The sequence below is a fragment of the Folsomia candida genome, unplaced genomic scaffold, assembly GCF_002217175.1.
Source record: "Folsomia candida strain VU population unplaced genomic scaffold, ASM221717v1 Fcan01_Sc028, whole genome shotgun sequence".
In the NCBI taxonomy this organism is placed as follows: Eukaryota; Metazoa; Arthropoda; class Collembola; order Entomobryomorpha; family Isotomidae; genus Folsomia; species Folsomia candida.
In genome coordinates this window covers 462,592-484,636 of record NW_019091220.1, presented here as the reverse complement: position 1 = coordinate 484,636, position 22,045 = coordinate 462,592, and the positions used below count along the sequence as shown (strand labels likewise).

The 22,045-nt window shown below is 37.5% G+C and overlaps 6 protein-coding genes and 1 non-coding gene across 8 annotated transcripts; 4 read left to right on the top strand and 3 right to left on the bottom strand.

Annotated features, from left to right (window-relative positions):
* Positions 1–63: 63 nt before the first annotated feature.
* LOC110859762 (pre-mRNA-processing factor 17) lies at positions 64–2,965 on the bottom strand. The gene is made up of 10 exons (XM_022108747.2): positions 2,623–2,965; positions 2,303–2,519; positions 1,980–2,212; positions 1,788–1,898; positions 1,499–1,699; positions 1,319–1,427; positions 1,086–1,240; positions 796–985; positions 539–704; positions 64–473 (listed from the first exon to the last, which is right to left on the bottom strand). Exons 1-10 carry the CDS (start codon positions 2,818–2,820, stop codon positions 296–298), a joined length of 1,758 nt encoding a protein of 585 aa, XP_021964439.1. The 5' UTR covers positions 2,821–2,965; the 3' UTR covers positions 64–295.
* Positions 2,966–3,570: 605 nt separating this feature from the next.
* Positions 3,571–6,520, top strand: LOC110859922. Its single transcript, XM_022108955.2, has 9 exons — positions 3,571–3,811; positions 3,919–4,054; positions 4,127–4,182; positions 4,272–5,293; positions 5,360–5,497; positions 5,567–5,759; positions 5,819–6,041; positions 6,120–6,254; positions 6,319–6,520. The coding sequence occupies exons 4-9, from the start codon at positions 5,068–5,070 to the stop codon at positions 6,472–6,474; spliced, it is 1,071 nt and encodes a 356-aa protein (XP_021964647.2). The 5' UTR covers positions 3,571–3,811; positions 3,919–4,054; positions 4,127–4,182; positions 4,272–5,067; the 3' UTR covers positions 6,475–6,520.
* On the bottom strand, positions 6,459–8,920 carry LOC110859961 (brain-specific serine protease 4). The gene is made up of 15 exons (XM_035859934.1): positions 8,801–8,920; positions 8,621–8,730; positions 8,283–8,547; positions 8,167–8,220; positions 8,056–8,111; positions 7,922–8,001; positions 7,818–7,837; positions 7,647–7,758; positions 7,457–7,573; positions 7,256–7,398; positions 7,040–7,186; positions 6,963–6,973; positions 6,875–6,887; positions 6,708–6,810; positions 6,459–6,623 (listed from the first exon to the last, which is right to left on the bottom strand). The coding sequence occupies exons 1-15, from the start codon at positions 8,841–8,843 to the stop codon at positions 6,545–6,547; spliced, it is 1,353 nt and encodes a 450-aa protein (XP_035715827.1). The 5' UTR covers positions 8,844–8,920; the 3' UTR covers positions 6,459–6,544.
* On the top strand, positions 8,874–10,589 carry LOC110859920. The gene is made up of 4 exons (XM_022108954.2): positions 8,874–9,006; positions 9,147–9,327; positions 9,394–9,720; positions 9,791–10,589. Exons 1-4 carry the CDS (start codon positions 8,993–8,995, stop codon positions 10,421–10,423), a joined length of 1,155 nt encoding a protein of 384 aa, XP_021964646.1. The 5' UTR covers positions 8,874–8,992; the 3' UTR covers positions 10,424–10,589.
* A 555-nt stretch (positions 10,590–11,144) lies between these two features.
* Positions 11,145–15,432, bottom strand: LOC118438959. Of its 2 annotated transcripts, XM_035859932.1 has the most exons (6): positions 15,249–15,432; positions 14,433–15,059; positions 14,179–14,354; positions 13,672–14,094; positions 13,382–13,583; positions 11,145–13,250 (listed from the first exon to the last, which is right to left on the bottom strand). In XM_035859932.1, the coding sequence occupies exons 2-6, from the start codon at positions 15,013–15,015 to the stop codon at positions 11,509–11,511; spliced, it is 3,126 nt and encodes a 1,041-aa protein (XP_035715825.1). In that variant the 5' UTR covers positions 15,016–15,059; positions 15,249–15,432; the 3' UTR covers positions 11,145–11,508. The 2 variants fall into 2 exon arrangements, with proteins under 2 accessions (XP_035715825.1, XP_035715826.1); XM_035859933.1 differs by lacking the exon at positions 15,249–15,432 and having other exon boundaries at positions 14,433–15,175.
* A 1,507-nt stretch (positions 15,433–16,939) lies between these two features.
* Positions 16,940–17,078, top strand: LOC118438961. Its single transcript, XR_004837165.1, has one exon. It is a non-coding gene; the product is annotated as a U2 spliceosomal RNA (small nuclear RNA).
* A 1,609-nt stretch (positions 17,079–18,687) lies between these two features.
* LOC110859960 (radial spoke head protein 4 homolog A) lies at positions 18,688–21,733 on the top strand. The gene is made up of 11 exons (XM_035859878.1): positions 18,688–18,721; positions 18,792–19,043; positions 19,116–19,266; positions 19,349–19,544; positions 19,605–19,798; positions 19,864–20,103; positions 20,178–20,737; positions 20,815–21,027; positions 21,110–21,299; positions 21,371–21,539; positions 21,622–21,733. Exons 1-11 carry the CDS (start codon positions 18,688–18,690, stop codon positions 21,715–21,717), a joined length of 2,295 nt encoding a protein of 764 aa, XP_035715771.1. The 3' UTR covers positions 21,718–21,733.
* Positions 21,734–22,045: the final 312 nt, after the last annotated feature.

The following is a 22,045-nucleotide window of genomic DNA, read 5'->3' as shown; positions in this document are numbered from 1 at the left end:
CGAAAGCCATTTACCCCGAGAACTAGACGTGATTGGAATAAAGCATTGGAGTAAAAGTCAAAGTAACATTTTGCATGGATTTTTAATACACTTATCAATTACAAAAATTATAATTATACATAAATAAACCAGAACTAACAATTTATAATATCTGACACTATTTCATAAGTCATCGATTACGAATACGAGCAGAGTTGTTTTAAATAGATATCGAAATTAAACACAAATAACTTGTGAGAGTTGTGAAAGTGTTAAAATGTAAAACAAAGGCGAATATGAAGTAGGGATATTTTTTCTAGTCCCAAAGTTTGATGTTACCGTCCCATCCACAGGACAAGATTTTGGAAGTTTCATGCGGATGCCATAAAACGCCGATACACGCTTTGTCATGAGCTTGCCACTTTCCAAAGACGCGAGTTGTTTTCCAATCCCAGACAAATACTTTTCCGTCCCCATCTCCAGAAATCAGGTAGCTGCAATTAGAAGTTTCATTGTAGTTGAAGTAGATTCATTCAATTATGTATTCTTGTGATCTCACCTCATATCAGGAGAAAAGTCTAATTGGCACGCATATCCAGCCACCATGTGTCCCTTGAAGGTTTTCTTGCGATGAAGTTTGAAACGATTTAGTGCAGTGAATATCACGACCTTGTTGTCCAAACTTTGACACGCCAGCCATTTCTGGTTTGGACTAAGGGTTACGGCTGAAAATAGAAAGTAGTTCATAAGTTAGCATGTATGTTACCAATTCCAATGATTTGTCATTTAAAAATCCATAAAAGAACAGTTGCTTACCAGGCATACTGTGCATTGTTGGGTCGGCGATATACTTCATGTCAACTGGAATGTCCCATTCCCACACTCGGAGAGACTTATCATCTGAAGTCGACACAAATCGACGATTGTCGTCGACAAAAGTAATTGTGTTTACAGCTCCTAAATGTCTATCGTATTCTTGTACGGCTTCCCCACTTCTTGTGTCCCACTAAATAAAGAAAGAAACCAAATTATTCAAATGTGTAAATTATTACAAAGAGTGTAAATTATTCTGTATCAATCAAAAAATAATAAACTGCAAAACTTACGCAAATAATTTTCTTATCGGAAGTACCAGCAACAAAAAGATGTTGTTTCTCCTCTTCAGGGTTAAACTTGACGCAATATGCAATCTTTTTATTGGTGAATCTAGAAATGCACTGTCCTTTTTCCGTATCCCACAATTTGATGTACCGGTCATACGCTGCATTTCAATACATAAGGAATTATGTATTTCATTTAATAATTAGGTCTTATATGGAGAAGAATTAGTAATACTCACCTGCTGATAGAAATCTGGACCCGTCGTTATTAAATGTGATATCTCTGACAGCTTGCTTATGTCCAATATAAGTTTGAACACAACGTCTTTGTCCATAGACTTCCCACAACTAAACAGATACACGTATATAAAATTCAGCACACGTTAAATTACGCAGGAAGTAATATAATATCAACCAACCTTTACACGACCGTCGAGTCCAGCCGATAAGAAAAGATGAGCAGTTTGAGGTAACCATCGGATTGCTGCAACCCCCTTCGTATGTCCAGTAAAAGTATGAACAAGGTTTTTGGGAATGAAACACTTGTTTGGAGGTTCCTTGGATTTTAGGTTCACTCCAACATCCGTAGGAGCAGACATAAATGACCTTCCTTGATAATCCTGTATTATAATACGAGATTTAAATATTTTGCGAAATGCAAGTTTTAAAATTCAATGCAAGTATAAAATAAATCGTTAATTTGCTAACCACAGGATCCTTGATGTGAAGTATGTTCTTTTCCTCCATCGGTTTGTCGTCCACATTCTTCTGTCGCTTCTTCCTCTTAGCCAAAATTGCTTCCAATTCGGCTGATTCATCCTGATTACACAAAAATTGTTTGAGTAGTATAAATATCAAGAAATAAAATAATATACACAATTTTGAAATTCTCATAATTACCTCTGTTGGTTTCGAAACATGTTCCTGATTTTCAAAAGCACCCCAGGGTCCTAAAAATCCCTCAACATCTTCTGGGTTGTCATTTCTTAATCTCTTTCTCTTATCCTTTGGTCGTGCTTTGATAGTTTCAAAAACAGTCTTCAATTCTCCTGCAGAAGCATTTTCCGGAGCGACGCCAACTACTTTTGGAGTTGCGCCCATGGTCAAATCGACTGACGGATCGACAGCGTAACCTGTAACAATTTTAAAAAAATGTGACCAACTGATTTTAAAATCACTAATTATATAAATTATAACGTTTAAATCATGGATGAATTTCATACCATAACTGTGGAAAGTTCTTCTCTGGTTTTCAAAATTAAACTCATTCATATGAGCTTTCTCCACATAGCCGGATAGTGTGTTCTTGTGTGCCTTTTGTTGGTTTGTCTTGAAGGGATGTTCTGGTCCCTTTACTGGCGCAAACAGTTCTTCGTATTTTGGATTATACGTAAGTTCTTTGGCCAAAGGATCAAGATGTCGTCTGCGATCCAGGCTGCTCTGTAAACCATAAATTTACAACATGTAACAAAAATAAACAACTTCAAACTTATAATTCTGAATAACAGTAATCTATAATTAATTAAATTACTCAAATTATTACATTAACAATGACATCCGGTGCCGCCACAATCTGCATCCGGCTCGCAAGTGAACGCTCAGGATCAATTGGTTTTAAATAGTCTGGAAGTTCTTCTTCAACTTTCTTTTCCGATGCAACAGCAGCTTCAGACTCACCGTCAGAAGAATCTGAGGCCGAACTATCTGAATTCTTCCCGTACGCTTTTAATGCGGCCAACATCTTCACTTTGTATTATATTTCACAATTCACAGTAGTTTTTAATTAATTAATTAACGTTCAATTCAACAAACTAACAAACTTTAAACGCTCGTTTTACTTTGAACTTTTGCGTGGTACTTTCGTTATACCGAAATTCAACATTGCGCCAATCCGTCTTCCGATGCCCCACGTTTCTTTCCTTCTAAAACTGTTTCAATATCGTCCGTCTCAATTTCCTCGTTCTTAAAATTTTACATTCCGAAAAATAATAAAATAACTAACAAAATCTTATATTTTCGATAAGCACTTATCATCATTTGCTAAAATGAAATATAAACTTTCTGTCAACATACGGAATAATTAAACGTATAATAGGAGGGTGTTGCAGGTTGCAGTATATCCTTTGATCATTATGTTTAAGAGGCAAACTGAGACAATGCATTTCAACACGTTTGGGGTAAGTTAGGAATTTGAGACACTTTTTCATAAAACTTTATCTTTGATACTTTATCTTTATCTTTGACTATAATGAACTGTCCAGAAGCAACAGTTTACAAATTGCAGAATAATATTACAAGGAATTGAGTTGTGGAACAGAACAAGAAAATAGAATTTGGGTTTTGGATTTGCATTTGTTGTCCTCGTGCGTGGTCAAGTTTAAGGACTTAATTTAATTATTGTTGAAGGACATTCAATTCAAATTAATGAATCCTCATAGTTCACCACACTGCATATCGCTTCACGTCACAAATTTTCTCCAAACTTAGTTACTTGCCTTCTCGTTCTTCATTCATATTTGAGCTTTGGAGGCGAATTGATAGTGTAGTTTAGTTTAGTTGAGTTTTATTACTTATCTTAATAAATTTGCTGCCTTCTTCTATTTTAACCAAGCTTTCACTACAGTAAACACAGTTTTTAGCCACATTTTTTTTATCCACCACACACTATCAAGTAAATAATGACACGATCACTTGCCCAATTCGAAGTGGAATCGCTCGCATGGATTAATATCGTAAGTCAAAATAGTTAATTAAAGCATTTTAAGCATTTTGATAAATGTTGGGGAGCTAACTCCTCAAAATTTCGCTAAAATAAAATACGTTCTTTTGTAACACACAGGCCGTGGCACTGTTAGGCTTACCACTTTTTGGGGTTTACATTTACTTCTCAATTGAAGGAGCAGACAATCTGGAATTATTCTTACTTAACGACCCCCGTGGACAATATTTAATTCAGTCATTAGTGAAATTATTTTGTAAGTGAAGTTCAAAAAATCCTCATCCATTTCTTCTTGGGATTTATCGTTTATAAATTCTTCCTATTTTAGTTTTACTCATTTTATGGATCCCGATGTCAGTTGGGCTAAAACTTGCAGCATCTCGAGTAAGAATTTTTAAGCTAATTTCAGTCAAACAAAATAACCAAATTTTAACGCAAGATTGAACTAACTGTAAATTCTAAATGGTTTTCAGAGGGACCAAAGTATGCTAAAATGTTGGAACATTTTTCAAGTAATTTTAATCTTCGTAGTAGCTTTGCATTTGCTGGTCCAACCTCCCAGAACTTTGATAACGGTATTTGCCTACACGATTTGCTTCGCCTACTTCCTTATCTCATTGTGGATTTGCGAAACTCTGGTTGAAGAAATAAAAGAAGGAAATGCAGGCAAATTTGTGAGAATGGATAGTCAAACATCAGCAGCCGCAGAAATCCTCACAGCCGAGGATGATAACAATAACAATACAATTCTTACTGACTCTATTGAATTTCGTAATATACTCGAGGATAGAAATAGTGTCGATGACATGCTGTCAATTCAAATGAAGAAAGTCTTATCTAAACCTGTTTTATAATAATGCATGCTGCAATTACACAAGCAAATTTAGCGATGTGAAAGCAGTCTAACTGTTTCGTCTTTACTTAAATTTTAGTTGGATTATCAAAGGTTTTAATTGTACAATCATGCGTAATTTTATTCTATTTTTCCTTTCCGTAAAGTCATATATGTACCTGTCGGTCGTGTTTAAGTTTTAAGGGTTTACACCCAATCTGTCAATTATGAGAAGTTGTGAACAAAATATTTTATTGTAGTGTTGCGCAATAAAGTATACAAAAATTATCAAGCCGTCCAACTTATTTTTTTAATCGACCTTTCATGACAACCAATCATAATGACTTGTGTAGAATTTCTTTGTCTTTCTACAAGATTTCAGTTAGCAGATTTGTCATTTAACCACCAAATCAGGGGTGTTTTCTCTCATTAACAACATGCATATTCCTGGCCTGCTAGTTGGAAAATGGATTCGATACGGTCGTCGGGTTCAAAAGAGATTGAAATACAGGAAGAGGAGAAAAGCTCGACTTGTCAAATTTCCCTGGGAGACTACACCCAGACAAAAGTTGGAAGAACGAAAGAAACGACATGAAATTCGAACTAATGAAGGGAAAAAGAAGTTGAAATTAATGAGGGTGAAATTCCCGGAGCCCCACAGACGTATGTATTTACATATATTTTATGCATTTTCCACCAATTTAAGAGTAATAATTCAATTATAAATAGCTTCCACAATTGGGCCGGGTTATCCTGGATTTGCTTTGGTGTACGCCAACATGGAAATTGCTCGTGGGGAAAGGGAAAGAAAAGTGCTACAGCGGAATGCAACTGGTCATCCGCAAGTTTATGAACCATTACGCACTGGTAAAACTAGGCAATTAGTATTAATTTTGGCAAGAGCATTGTCCACAATTTACTTAATTTTATTTTCAGATTTGCCACATCCCGTTCCTGACAATGTCTTTGAAGAATTTTGTCATCGCATTGGTATCGAACGATACAAAATAGAGGAAACTCCAACGGAACCCAAAAATGCGTTGGATCTCAGACCTTGTGATTTGTACTGGGAAGATATAAGAATCGAGAGGAATATGATTGTGAAAGAAGTGAAGCAGTTGCCAAAATTGTAAAAAAAATGATATTGGTACATAGACTGTAATAATTAATTTGTCTCAATTTGTCCAGGGATCCCGTGGATCTCGAGGATTTGGAACCTTTGGAAAAATCAATCTTTAACATTTCCAGATCTTGTTACTTTTCTCCATTCAGTTCTCATCCAAAATCGGAAGATGTTCTTCATCTCATTGTGTGGCTTTTGAACAGGAAAAATCTCCCGATCGCATTTCACATAAAGCTTTTACAAGCTGTCTCGCTTATTGTTCACTCCTCACCAGTTTTTAAACGAGAAGTTGGTTACGAAACGAATGCATAATGCATGCAAATTGGATGGAAATTTTTAAACATTACACATTTTTTTTTACAAAAGTTTTGCAGATGTGGCGGAACCCGTGTAGTTTACCGGTCGTTACAAGTTGGCCTTATAATTTGTCCTTTACAAGCTTGTTGGGCATGTTATGCTCTGACAATGGCTTCAATAGGTTCGTCGATGGTGATTGATGAGGTATTTTAACACTCATGTGAATGCGTACGTAAATATGTTTTCATAGTTCTCATCGTTTTCATAGCTCCAGAGAATACCAGACTTTGACGAGGCTGTTGGTGAAATGACTTTCCCAATGTATTGGTATTATTGGCCAACAAATTTCGCCAACATTTTGCAAGCCCTTATATTTGGACCTGGAGGAGTTGCAAATACGCAAGATACTTTTAGTTTCCTTTGATTTTATTACGAATCGTTGTTTAATAAACAGTTTCAGTATTTTTTTAGACTTGTCTAAAGTAAATTGAAATTTATGCCTTTGTATCTTTGCACCATGTCGCACTGTTGTCCAATGTATGGTGATTGACCCACTGAATTAATTCTGTTAATCTGCAGAAAAGAAGGATTCAAAGAAAAGAGTAAAGTATTTCTAGAAATAGGGTTTTGAAAATTAAATATAAATATATTACGCACCTGCTGTAATATCCGGGACGATGTTTCCTCGCGCAGCCTTCCCCCCATGAAACGACGCCAATCTGCTTCCACTGTTTGTTTGGTTGTTGGTAACCCAGTGGACCTAGAAATTTGTAAATAATATTTTGCACAACTTCAGTTTGTCAGGTAGAATCTAAAAATCATACCCCCAGAGTCCCCCTAGAAGTTTTAAAATAAACTAAAATTATAACACAGCTTTTATAATAGTATGTTTTATACCGGGTTGAATCATACCATGCAAGCATCTAAAATTACAGGAAATTTTCATTAATTAAAATTATTGGTAGAAATTAAAGAAGAAAACTATGCACCTTTTTCTCCATTTTCATATCCAGCACACAACATCCTCTGAGTTAGGACGGACGACATCCAAGATTGACACACTTTCAAGTTGATGACAGGCACTTTCAGTTTCTGGAGGACACGGGTCGTTCCACCAGCATTGTCAGCAGCCATGCCTTGATAAGGAAAATTAAATGTTGACTATAGATTTTTAGTGTATTTTATATATTTTAAGCATAGCATACCCCACCCAATCACTGTTGGGGTTTCAGCTTCAAAAGTTTGCTCATATTGTCCTGGTCCAGGCAAGCAAATGGGGGTTGGGGCGTCTGCTGCGCTGAGGTCAATTTTCTTTTCAAGTCGGAGTAAACTTACATCGTAATCGTACCTGCAGAATAATTAGCAGGTAATGAAGGTATTCTAATTTGGGTTGTTTTCTATCTTACTTTGAAGTGAAAAGTGGATGATTAATGATTTCTGCTACTTTAAACCGTTGGCTATGTTCTTGTTCATCTGTAACTTTTGTCAAGTTATATCCTGAGCTTTGAATTGACCCGAGCTCTCTATTTCGAAAAATGTAATTTAAATATAAATGTAACTACTTTAAAGTGAATTCAGCAAAAATGTTGTACTGACCCAAGTGGCTTATCGGCCCAGTTGCCTTTAAGCGTCTGATCTAACAGCCAAGCATGGATGAGTACTTCGATCGCTTCTGCTTTCACTTTCTTTGGTTGTAGTGCAAAACAATCTACACAAGTTTGATGGTAATTTAAATTTTCAATGAACGCTAATTTTGTGTAAACTTACGGGCAGCCGTCAGTATAAACCTTGGAAAATTAATTGCTAATTTTAATCCAACTTGAAGTTAATTATATGAGTAAATATTTATAACTGCAATCGCGTTTAAGTACCTGTCGTTGATTACACTTCCACCGCACATTGGTGATCGTGTACCAGCCAAAATGATGGCAGTTTGCCACGGGAATTCGTTCTGTTAATAATTTTCAAATCTAAAATTTTGCTTGCATTATTTTTAGAAAATTACCATTTTGGCGTCTTCCCCACCGACAATACGATCGTCCTTATTTTGTATTCCGCAAACTATATTCACACATTTATTGACCGTATAAAAATTCAAACAATATTTTCTCCATACCGCAGCGAGAATCTTCCTTCTTGTGTTTGACTACTGGGATTTCTTGAGTATTGCCTACAAAATTCAACTTGTCATTCAAAATTGCAATGTTGGCGTACGACGGTCAATTAACTCGCCAATATTCTTGGAGCATTTAGCTTCACAAAAGAATCCTGCAGTTTTTTCTGGGAATTTGGCATCTTCTGCACTTTTAAATTCGACAAACAAATCTCGAGTTCCTTGACTGGCACGGATTGGTTTTTCGAACGTCTGCTTTCCGCAAAAACTCTGCTCTCCGCCAAAGCCATCTGAAACTTTGACATATTCCGTCGAGCAGTCGTCATCCAGTTTACGCAGCTCGAACTTTCTGCACGAAAATTCTGGCGTACAATTGGTGTCTCCCTGTAAATAATGAAGTCCATGTATATACATACGATCATATTTTTGGATGACACGGATTTGTTCACATATTTACAATAAATGTCCACTTGCAAGTAACGTTTTCGCCGTATTGTTTTTTGGAGTAGTAAGGAGAGATCATCTTCCATGGCTTCTGAATTAGCCGGTAAGTGTTTCCACAATTCTCTGCAATAATAAATTGCTGAGGTGAAATGATAAGCAAATTACGATAATACAAAGTCAACTAGAGTATTACGATAGTACTCGTCCATGGGAAAATCTGAAATGAAATAAAACATGACATAAATCAGATCACAATATCACTTCACCCACATTTGGTTCGTCGGACTGTTTAGGATTTGAGTTTGACAGTTTTGGAAACAAAGCTGAATTTTAATTTTGTAAACACGACAATTTTATTTATTTGAATGACAAGATAGGCGATAAAATGGCATTCCCGATGTAAGTAATTTCCACAATTATTTTACCATGTTGTTGGACTATATGGAACAAAATAAATTCACTGTTAACTTATGAATTGCATGAATTGAAAAAAATAAAACATTCAAGATGGGAATGTAAATTTCTACTTATTTCAACAGTCATCACGTAATGCAAACTGAAGAGGAGGTGGAACCACTCGACCAAATTGACCAGGCTGCCTCTGATCGAATATTAGAATTATTCGCCACTTCGTATCCTGAGTTGACCCGTGCTCAAGTTCTGATGCTGGAGAGGTCAAACGAAACGCAAACAAACGTTTTTTATTGTGCACGACTCCAGGTAAGGTTGACATGTGTACTGTAATGACTAGTTAAATTAATAGTGAAAATTATCATTCGTTCGCAGGTTGTTTTAGACTGGAAGGAGATCACATTGATGTGGAATTTCCACACTGTTTTATACATTACAACACTGAGGTGCATGTGGTGTTGGAAATATCGCGTGTTCAGAACAATGATGAGAACGAAGAAGAAAATGAAAACCACCCCTGCCGACATGTACAGTTCCAAGTTCATGTGGATAATGAGGAGTGATGCAAAGACGAGGAAGTATCTACAAAAACTATGGTTTCAGCACAAACAGGGATATTCGCCGAATGTTCCTTCAGTCGTCACAGAGAGTTGGATTTTTACTACTTACCAGGAAGCGGTAGAGAAAATATCTTGTCTTCAGGTGCATTATAATTGTGAATTTGCATACATAAATTAGTGCGGGTGTGTAATGTGTCCCATTTGGTTTGCAGTTCTGCCATATCCTCAAGGCTTTGAATGACACGACCTACCAATACATATCAGACCGTGTCGTACTTCCCGTTAATCTGCAACTGGAACCACTACTCCACTCTCTGGGCATCACAATTACCCTACAAGGATCCGTGTCAGATGAAGACCTCGAGTCAATTGGTCTTTCTGACTTATTTGGTGTCCCATTTAATGAAGAGTCCTTCAAAGAGTCAAAGATTGTCCTATATCGGGAATCGAACAATCATTTCGAATACAGAGGAGTCACCACCGATTGGAGTAAAAAACACTTTTCTGATAAGGCCGCAGGGAAAACTCTTATTTGTGTATGTAAGGAGAGGGGTCACAAGTTTACATTTGAACCACGTCGTATATTGACTGACAAGGATGACATGGAAAAAGCAGAGTGTATGACGATTCTAGGATCAGCAATAGTTAGTTATTTGCACGCACCACGACCAGATACTCGACAAGACTTTGTTAATGTTAATTGTAGATTAGACACGAAGTTTTTAGTAAATAGACGACGTATTATTAGTGATATGCACAATGTTCCTCTACAAAGTTATGAGAATCCTGAGGAGCATGCTGAGGATTATAGTTATGATGATGAGGCAGCTTTTTATGATGCATAATATTTAACTGATCTTGAGTTATTAATGCAGTGGATTGCTCATGAGTACCGTATTAAGGTTATTATTACTGTTAAACCGGAGGAAGTGGATGAGCAATAGTAGTTGTAGAAAGCGCATTGAGCCTATGTTTGTATGATTAATAAATTGATACGTCTGACTAGTTAAATGGCTGATTTAAAGATTCATGTTACCCGTGTCCATATCGTCCTCCTCACGCTTCTCCAAAACATGACCAGTGGGGGTGGCACGGCTAATCTAAGAAATTGTAAAACTCAACCAACCAGCCAGGTTATGATATCAAGACAAGTTCACCATACCCAAATGACCCCCAAAACTCCCAATATGACAAGTTTTGGATTCATGCTGAGATTTTGAGGGTACTCCTTATACTACAATTTATCATATGCGAAGAAATTGTTTACAATTTTTTCTAAACAATTTAACTAGCTATGTGCGATATGTAAACAGGAAGCGACCTGGTTCTTTAAATACATGCTTAAAGCATGCATTGTCAATTGCATGCAAACCTACTTCATTTTAAACTCATCAATGTATCGACATTTTACTATGTAGTTTTCGATGATCACCATAAAAGATGGCGACAACTTCAAACCTAAACCAACCATGTTAGTACATAAATTTCTACAAAAACAATGTCGAAAGAAAAATGAAATACTTTTTTACGCTATCATGTTATACAGGATCCTGGTTAAAAGTTGTCCATGTATTCAGTAAGAGTGAATTTTAATTGTGCAATTTAATGAAGAGCTCAATGCTCAACCGCAACTCAACGACATGGACATTTTGTTAATTTGCCATTTATATTATCAATTAAATAAAGGCTCATTTTTACAAAAAAAGCTTTGTACAATTTATCTAGCAAGAATTCTTGGAAAAATTTGATGAACTGAAACATGCGTAGTTACAAATCTTTGTAAATTAAATTCTACCCGATTAAGAAATATTATAATTATTGTAAGTTCTAGATGAGTTTACGCATACAAATGAAAAAGATATAAATAAAACAAAATCGTTGTAGGTTAGGTAAGGATTCATTCGCAGGATTCATGCAATCATTTTCATTACTACTCAAAAACTGGAGTCACGACAGACTTTCTGGCAAATACTAAAGTTTCCTCTCGAGTATTTGATAGCTGCTGATAGGTTTGCGCCTTCGATTTTCTTGGTTGCATCATCAAGTTCTTTCTTATCCTCGATATCTTCTTCTTCATCAATTTGTGAGACGTCGGCACTTGAAGTAGTACTTTCATCCAGTGGTGGAGGTGCAAATGACTGACACAATTTCCAATGTTGGTGAACGTCTTGCCCGGGCAGAAGAGGCACTTTAATCTGCTCCTGGTGTCATAATGGCACTTTTGCAAGTGCTGGTCAAAATGTTCTCGTTGAGAGTACGTATTGAAACAAAGAGAACATCTAAATATTCCATGCTGCTTGAGACAGACGGATGCATCCCTCATGTGTACACCTAACTTCTTGCAGATGGGACATTTCAACGCTTTTTTGAGCACCTTTTTAGTCATTAGTTCGTCCAGAGTATATTCCATCTCGTCAATTGGGGAGGAACCAACCTCAACAGGAATTTCAACTGGTTCGTGTACAATTTCCTCTCTATTGTTACCGGAATTTTGCGTTTCCAGCGATGTGGACGACGATGAGATGTGACAATTTCCAGCATGGGCAAACAAATCAGGGATTCCAAAAGTCATTCGACATCGGCGACACTTTAAGTCTTCTTCAGAAATCCGCATAACGCTGAGATCAATATCACCGTGATCGATAGACAAGTGTTTTGATATATTAGAGATCAATTCTCCACAGAATGGGCATTCTGCAGGGGGTAATTTCGGTGCTGGGGGGACTTGATGACCTGAAACAGCAGCAGTCACTACTGAATCTCGCTTTGCAGGACGTCGACTCTTTTCATTGTCATTGTCTTCTTGACCGTTGCCCTTCTTGACCTTGGCCATAAATTTTCCAAGCGCATGCTTAGCAACTGGGGTCATTATTGGAGAAGGAGGAGCAGATCTGGAATGTCGTGGTTTAGCAATAAGTTTGAGCTTTTTCCGTTGACCAATCTTAGATAGCGGAAGAGATGATGTTGATGCATCTGCTGTTTCACTGGCTTCAGCTCGTGATAATCTCTTACTGGGAGTCAGCACAGGCATCGAGTCATCGATGCACTTCATCCCTTGATGGAGATGAAGGCGAAATTCTTCGGGTGATTCATATCTCTTATTGCAATTCAAGCACTTCAGTTTTTTATCCTTCATTCCAGTGGAAGCTACAAGTTGTCGGAATTCTTTATGTTGACGGGCGACATGAAGTACCCAGCCTATGTTTGAGGTGTATCTTCGTGGGCAGAGAGGACATTTGATTTGCCCGTAAAACCCATGACGGCATTTTGTAACAGTCGATTCGAAGAGAGATTCAGTGTTTGAATAGCATTCCTTGAAATGCATTTGAGCCATATACACCGACCAGGAGCAGTGCTCACATTTTGCGCAAATGTACATCCAGCGGATCTCTTTCCTTTTTTTGGAACCAAATTCTCCGGAGTCAAGCGAGTCTTCATCAACTTTCATGGATGTGCTTAGTTTGGACACATCTTTACCAGTGACGCCCAGTTTTAGCTTCCTTTGCAGCAGTAGTTTCCGAGATCTTTCTTCTGATGTAATGGGCGAAACTTGAGACAGTAGTAATCCGACAAAATTGTGCTCAATTGATTCGTGGTTCCAAATTGTGCGAGCCGTAGTTTTTATTTCGCCGCAAAGAGAGCATTTGAATATCCCATGTCCCGCATGACGATCTAAGAGACATCAAAAATGTACTAAATTTTACAAACTAATATAATTGAAATAATTTCTTTCTGATAACTCTTTCAAGGCTCACTCACAGCCCATAAAGTACAACGAGCATATTTCTGGTATTATTGTTTACCTTGATGCCATTTCCAGGCTGATTCATTGAAGAACGTGGTATTGCAAGTTCTGCATTGAAACTTTGTGTCAACGCGAGGACGTTTTGCACTCGGCTCAGGCTTTCCAACCGTATCCTCTAGTAAGGTGACATCATTTTCCGATGAATCAGAAGCCTCGATTTGAGGGTGGATTTTGGAAGGGAGGTTTGATTTGCGACGGTTCTAAACATTAAATTACATGCTAATCAATTATTCAGTCCTAATAATAGTATCAATTATTAGTATATAATAATTCCGTAAGTCTACTTACAATAGTATCATTGTTGCGAGGAGTGTAGGAAAAACCTTGTTTGCCATCAGAGGATGAATGTGAATCCAGAAGGTCTTCAGCAGCCCTGGGCCGATGTCCATGTCCAGAGTTGGATCCCTTCGTTTTTTGCAAATTTGTAAGTTTTTGCGAAGTGAAAGATGGGACCAATTTTTGTCGCTGGCCATAAGTATTCCATACAATATCTTCCATCACTTTTCCCGACTGTACGTCCAACTTTCCATTCACATTACTTCCGATAGTCCAATTTCCAAATTCAATTCCAAACATTTTGGAAAACTCTTTCATTTTCTCAATTTGATCCGCGTTGACTACGACATCGCTTTTGTATGCCAAGAGAACGATTAGTTTCATCGTCTCGCTGCTAATGTCCGGGACAGAAACCACGCTGATTTCACCAGGAGCCTACAACCAAACCAATTGAAAAATATGGAATCAACCAAACCTCTTCTTCACGTAATTAACTAATTCTTAAACTAATTGTGCTACCTGATCGCTAAATAAAGTAGTCAATAATTTGTATTGTGTAGCCAATATAATTCTGTGAGCTTTGACCCCACCTCCATCTCCACAAAGAAATATGACATCAGCATCTTTATCCAGAATTTCGTTATTTTGGAAGTACATTGTGTGCAATGGTAGTTGTTGAGACCGAAGTGGCATTGCTATTCCAAAATATATTTATATTGCAATTGTACAAAGAAAGAATCTTAACATCTTTAGAACTACAAGCTTTAACTTACGCAAATTCTTAAATGTCGGTGCAGACGACGACGCGGGCATATTTGTTGCTGCTCTTGACGAAGTTTCCGAAGGTGGTGCAGCAGCATTAATCGACCCCAGAGATGCAGTTGTCATCACGGAAACTTTCTTTGTCATTGAATTCCCATTCGCAGTGACCATTGTTCCTTTTAAAATAGCAGGTCGTGATTGTCGATACGGTTGCTGTTGTAAGATCGTTGTAGGACTACTCATCCTGACCAGAGGAACACCTCCTGGTTGTCGAATCGCATGTTGTACTTGATACGTTGGCGTTGGTCTGATTCCCAATACTCCATGCATGTTCATTTGCAACCTGTTTATTGGATTTAGGCCTGTCCTATTGACGATACACGTAACTTGGCCACCAACACTCATCATTTGTTGGGGAACACTCCGGAAGTTGGATAAAGAAAGAGGTTGTTGTTGACCATTGTTGACCATAGCTGAGGGAGAGGATTGAGAGAGGATTCTGCGCAATTCTGCTGCTGTAATGTAGGCTTTTGGAACGGCTGGCGATTGTGACCGTTGACCTGCGTTCAAGGGATGCACATTGGATGGGTTCATCTTGCTGCTATACCGATGTGAGATGTTTGTCGATTCGCCTTATTCTACAAATATAAGAAAATAAACTGTAGAAGTATGTAAACTAGAAATAAACTTCGTATTTCAACATGCAACAATATGATCTATTAGCAAATATTTCTAAATCAAAAATTTTGTAAAACATGCCAACTTCATATAATTAAATTACAAACTAATGCGAGCAATGAGACCAGACTTAACACCGCCATACTTACCACATATCTCTTATGAAAGGCTCCCGAATTTCGAACTGTTCCCAATATGATAAATTTGCCTAAACAAGTCGACTTCCCAATGGCACAAGTTGAGATACGCTATTTCAATTGCTAGGAAATTTTGTAAAATTTTTAATTTCCAAATTTCCATTTCTGTCTGTGAGCTGTGTGATCTACGGACGGATCTTGTCTTGACTGAATTAGCAAGCAGAAGGAAATGAGTGAGGAGAGTTTGCTAGGCTGGGTGTTTTTCTGAACAAAAAAAGACAGGTCTCAACCTGATGCGAGGAAGACAGGTCCTATCTTGACCCAGGAATGACGATAGATAGACAATGATTTGATTTGTATGAAAATGAAAATGCTTGAAGAAAATTAAAGAAACTTGGTTCCGAATTTGGTGTCTGACATAAATTGGCGAGGAATTAATAAATTTAACAACTCTGATAATTTAAAGTTATTATTGATTTATTTTATTACTGAGTTTAAAGAATTTGAATAGCAATGATTTGGTCCTGTTAGACTATCTATTTTGCAATAATTTATAATAGCGTACCAAATCAAGGTTGCTAGACAACTTTAGTAATAATAATTACAAATAATAATAATTAGCGTCACTTCTTGTGTTAGCGTTACAAAATCTTCCAATTTTACTTTTAACATTGTGTTAGCATTACAAAATCTTCCCACTTGACTTTTAACGTTGTGTTAGCATTACAAAATCTTCCAATTTTACTTTTAACATTGTGTTAGCATTACAAAATCTTCCCACTTCACTTTTAACATTGTGTTAGCATTGCAAAATCTTCCCACTTTACTTTTAACATTGTGTTAGCATTGCAAAATCTTCCCACTTTACTTTTAACATTGTGTTAGCGTTACAAAATCTTCCCACTTGACTTTTAACGTTGTGTTAGCATTACAAAATCTTCCAATTTTACTTTTAACATTGTGTTAGCATTACAAAATCTTCCCACTTCACTTTTAACATTGTGTTAGCATTGCAAAATCTTCCCACTTCACTTTTAACATTGTGTTAGCATTACAAAATCTTCCCACTTTACTTTTAACATTGTGTTAGCGTTACAAAATCTTTCAACTTTACTTTTAACATTATGTTAGCGTTACAAAATCTTTCAACTTTACTTTTAACATTGTGTTAGCATTGCAAAATCTTCCCACTTGACTTTTAACATTGTGTTAGCGTTACAAAATCTTCGCACTTGACTTTTAGCATTGAAGTCGCAACACCGTTTCAAGCATTTACCGAAACCGAAATGTCCTGGTTGTTCGTGTCTCTTCGCAAGACCTGATTCACTGGACCGGCATCAAAGGACTTGCCGTGGTAATTCAGAATCATTGTTAATGTTTATGTTAATAAATACGTATTTAAAATTTTAAAATGATTGTTTCTTATTTTTTTATTTAAATAAAATTTATCTTATTATTGTAGGCTATAAGAGTTTCCTCATGTGTCCTCTGACTTGCTTTGTGAAATTGGAAAGACTAGTGGCGACCAATTTACCAACTGCGCCACAAAAAATGATTGCAATCGCGGTGAATAGGCCAACGATTCGACGACGACTGGCCCGTAAAAAGCTGCCCAGAAAACGTCTCCTTGCAATCAAAGCTCGGATCTCCACGAGCCCAATACGACCGTGGAACCGACTTAAGATTAGGATACAAAAAAAATAATCCCTTCTACGCCTTTTGGCTAAGATCAAAGTGTAGTATCTGTTCTTATCAGCTTATTTCTATGTATTTTTATATGTTTAAAACTGATCATGTCGTCCGATAAATCCAATACAAAATTAAATTTGTCAGTTAATCGATCAAATAAAAAAACATTTATAACGGATCATTTTGTAAATGTGTCGGCTATTTCGGCGTGGTAGCAGAAATTTTTGTGCTTTAATTACCGTTAGCGACAGCCCAAATAATTAACCCTTCAAAAATGAAGGTTTTTGAGGCTCTCGAAGCAATTGTCGTAACCTTGTATTATGATAAATTGTCAAGCAACCTTGGTACCAAATATTTATTAACCTTTTAAAAACGGATTCCACCAATAAGGTGGAGGGCGATTTCGATCTCTTGGCGACGGACTACACCAATAAGGTGTAGGCCAACTTTTTCTCGTTGGCGACGGATTCCACCAATAAGGTGTATGGTTACAGAATTCCGTTGAGACCGGGCTACATCAATAAGGTGTAGGAAAAAATAAAAATAAAATGACCGAGAAAATTTTCTCAGTTCCATTCTTTCCTCCTTATTTGTCGTTGGTTTTTCTTCAAGCCTGAACTAATTTTTTTAGAGTTTAGAGTTGTAGTTGTAGTGGGGGGAGGAACTCGGAGGAAGTGCATCAGAGGTCACGCCGCGCCCCCGAAAAATTATCCAACATTGGTGCCGCTAATAAATTGGTCGGCGTTGACCTCTGACCTGTATCATGTTGTAAATATGATACAGTTCATATTTTTTTAAAATTATCACAACGTTCTCTTTAGCTAATATATTCGCAATAGTGTCACCACCGATCGGAACAAGTCACAGAACACTGAAGGACAAAATTATAGCTAATAACTTGTTTAAAATATAAAATGCATCCCAAAATCAGTGTCATCAAATTGATGACATGAATGATGACGATTTATTCGTTTAGTTTATTTTTGTAGTACTATCAAAATCAAATCCGATCTTTTTATCAAAATTAATATCGTGTGTTCATTTGGTTCAGTTGCAATTTCATGTTAAAAATGTATTATGTTCTAATTTTTGTTGTCGAATCAGTTCCAGGTCTCTAATAAATCATAACTGCATCAGTAGAATATTCAAAAGTCGGTTTGCATTAATTCAGTCCCCAACTGATTTTATCACCGCCCCACAAGTCGGTCTCAATGGTATTCTGCCCCCCAGTAAATCCGCCCCCAAATGCAATAGAAACCATTTTTAATTCCGTTTTTAAATGGTATCCAGGTCAAAATTAATTAGTTTTTATAAGGTAATATTTATAATTTGTTAATAAAATACACTTATTTTTATAAGGTTAATAATAAAAATAAAAAATAAAAAATTATTAATAAATCTTTGAATCGCATAAACATTAGAATTTTTGGGTTCTTGCACATTTAGTTGTTTTTTCAGAATACTGTAGAATCTGCTATGAAAACATCTACTCACAACTCAAAGATGAGTTATCGTGTCAGTAGATTGGATCATATCATAGCTTGGCTTGCATTTGTAATGCATGTTCGCAATTTACAAAATAGAGCTTTTTTAGCGTATCTAAGGAATTAAGTCATAACTTCACGAATTATCATTTAGGTTGTCCAACAAGTCTGACTTTATTCGCCCTCTTTTACAATTTTGGCAATTTCGAAACTTTCTCGATTTCTGAAACCACTCTGATCTCGTGTATTTTCTTTTTCTTTAACTCATCAAGTGGACAATGGATCCCGGATATGACGCGAATCAAGTCATGTGTACGTACATACCACATCTCTCGAAAGAGGAGCAATCTTTAACAAGTAATTAGTATCCTACAATTTATAGACGGCGAGGACTACGGCGAACCCGCATACTACGATGAACCCCTCCCGGAGGATAGTAATTATGTCGAGGAGTCCGAAGAAGCAGATCCGGATGCTTGTACCTGCGACCCATGCGACTGTGACTGTAATCCACCTGGAGCGCAAAAGAAGTCAATTCGTGGGTCCAAACCCTTAATGGATGATGAGTACGAAGGGGAGGGGGAGGGGGATTTGGGATGCACTTGCGACCCGTGTGAATGCGAAACACCTCCTGGTATGATGGGAGACAATTAAATTACTGCATTTTACAGCATATCGGCAAGTTAATGTATATTAATGTTGACAGGATCTCGCGAGAAGACGATGACCATGTTAACCGAAGCTGTTGAAGAGTCCGAAATGGTGGATACCGAGGTTTCTCATCCGTACCAGCTGGATGAGTTCACGAGAGCAAAAGCTTTTTTCATGAATACTAGTACAAAGTCGGGAATCAGCTTGTAAGAATTTAAATTGGACATACATATTAGTAATTGATTTCATAACTTTGGACTGTTACTAAATTTTACGATTACTATTAAGATATGATCACTTGAGCGATGTTATCCGAAAACTTTTGGACGAGCGTGCCCCTACAAATGCAGTCGACTTTCTTGAAGAAATCAGTATGAATGTGAAACGCTATAGATTTCAACAGCCCAAGGATGTTCTTCAGGATGTATTTTACATCAGTGAGCCCGTCTTGAATGATGCACGATTTCTCAATGATAACTGGAAGGTATAGCTTGAAGCTTATTATTTTTTGACTAAGTTTGAAGTGACAGAAATTATTATTTAGCAATATGCGCAATGGTCTGATGAAGCCAAGGAAATTCCAGGAGAAGGTTTTGTAGCAGGAGGTTTCCAAAATCTTTTGCGACTTCAGTATTACTTGGAACAAGTTAATATTGGGTTGCCTCGTGAAGAAATGTTTCGTTTAGCGTTGTCCATTAAAGATTTGACTGCTAACAGACCTTACATCACAAAAGCAAGGTTTGACTTCATACTCAATTCGAATCTGTAATTAATTATTCGCCAACTGAAACTAAATTTACCAGATTTTGGGGAAAAATTTTCTGCTCCCGTAAAAACTATTACGTTGTCGAAGCTGATATAAACTCGCCAGGAAACAGTGACGCAGATTTGTGGCAACCACAAGAAGAATCGCAGAATCCCGAAAGCGTCGGTGGGGCTGGCGATGCTGGTCCTCAAGAAAACATCCCTGGAGCACAAGCTACATTTGAAAAAGCGGGCAACGTCGTCCTGAACAGTGACGTTTTGTCAGCATATTCAAAAACGTAGGAAATTCAAGTTCACGATTTTGTAAACTAGGCGTAACTTTACGTTATAACAAATAAATAACTATGTGTAGATCTGGACTTCCACCCGAAGAACAAGCCAATCTCCTGCCGAAAACTAAAGCCCCCACGCCACCCTCTGACGGTGGCCTTCTTGGGGAAGGAGAATGGGGCGGAGAGGATGCGGGAAAATCACCCGAGGACGCTGAAGCTGCTGCCGACTTTGCCAAGTGGCAAGGTTACCAGGAAGAGCTGATGACAAAGTTTCCCACCCCTAACGTTGAAGTTGAAGTGGAAATCCCCCCAGAATCGGATGGTACTGGAGCGAATAGAAGGGCGTTTTATGTTTGTAACATCCTCGGACAACCCTGGGTCCTCCTCCCACCAGCCTCCCCGAAGCAAATTAATGGAGCTCGGCAAATTCGGTGGGGTCTAACTGGAGAGTTAGACGGGAACATTCGTTCCTTCCCCAACTTTCCAGGAAAAGAGGGTCACCTCCTCAAAGCAATGTTGACCCGAGCCTCTGCTGGGTCACTTGTCTCACCGAAGGGATTCTACAGAGGCAACAGCTACCCTTCCGAGTACGAAGGAGAGGACGATGAAGACATTGAAGAGGAGGAGGAATCCATGAATCGTACAAAATTTACTCCAATTAGCATGAAAATTGCGAAAGTGTTACGATCGTTGAATTATATTATAATTTTTAAACAGCTCCAGGAGATGATAAAGTTACTGCCGTCAAAAAGTACAGGCCACCAATGGATTCGCTGACAAATCCCAAGTTGACTTTTTGGGTACACCACGCCTGCCTGATCTTACCACAGGGTCGAAACGTTTGGTGGAACCCGTTGCGAGCAAAAAAGCGAGGTGATGAGACTGAAGACGAGGAAGAAGAAGAAGAAGATGAAGGAGAGGAATATGAGGGTTTGCTTAATCTATATAATTTAATATTTATATTTTCATAATTATATGTAAATAAATAACTGGATTTGTGATCATGATTCAGGTGAGGATGGGAACATGGGACCCACTCGTGAAGTTGGACCTCCATTATTCACCCCGATTTCTACCGACGTGGCCCCTGATGGCAAAGCTCCGTGGACTCTGCAAACCTCATCCTCGGTCTTTAAGGAGTTTCAAGTTGTTTCCGTTCGCAGCAACACTTGGCCAGGATCTACTGTGGTTTGTACTATCAAGTAAGATTACATTTGCATTATAAAAAAACCAATCGGAGTCATTCAGTAATGCTTTTATTTTATTTTGTCAGAGGCAAAGTAGACAACATTTACTTGGGGGACGGACAAAAGTTTGCGGATCGTAGTTACGCACCATTTATGCATGAAAATGTTATGAGAGAATACAGAATTGGTCCGGAGATTGAAGAATTTCCAGATCCCAGTGTTGAGGAAGAGCAGAAATGGCTCAATCGTCTCGAGGTGTTTACACACAATATTACATAATACTTTTACTACTTGAAATATATTATGACACTCAACTTGACATTTTTTGTCATTATAGATGGACGAACTTGGAGATATTGAACCCCCATTCGTTGACAATGAAGAAGGATACGAAGAAATGGAAGAAGCCGGAGAATATTCAGATGAGGATTAGTTTTCAATTTGATATGTACATAACCGCACATTTACCATTACTTAACTTTTTAAGTACTATATACCAGCTTTGAACCCAACTAAATAAATATTTATAGCCAGTCTTATCCATTAAAGCTCTCACCGGAAAGTGATTCATAACTCATGTGTAGGAGTAAATACTAAAAAAATTCAAGGACACTCGGAACCAAATATTTTTTTAGCCGAAACGCAATGACTTTCCTGCATCTGCACTTATACTGCATCGCATCCGCCAAAAATGGTGTGATAATGTATAAACACACACAGAGAAAATGTGCTAGTTTCTGTCACTCTGAAAGGTGATCTGG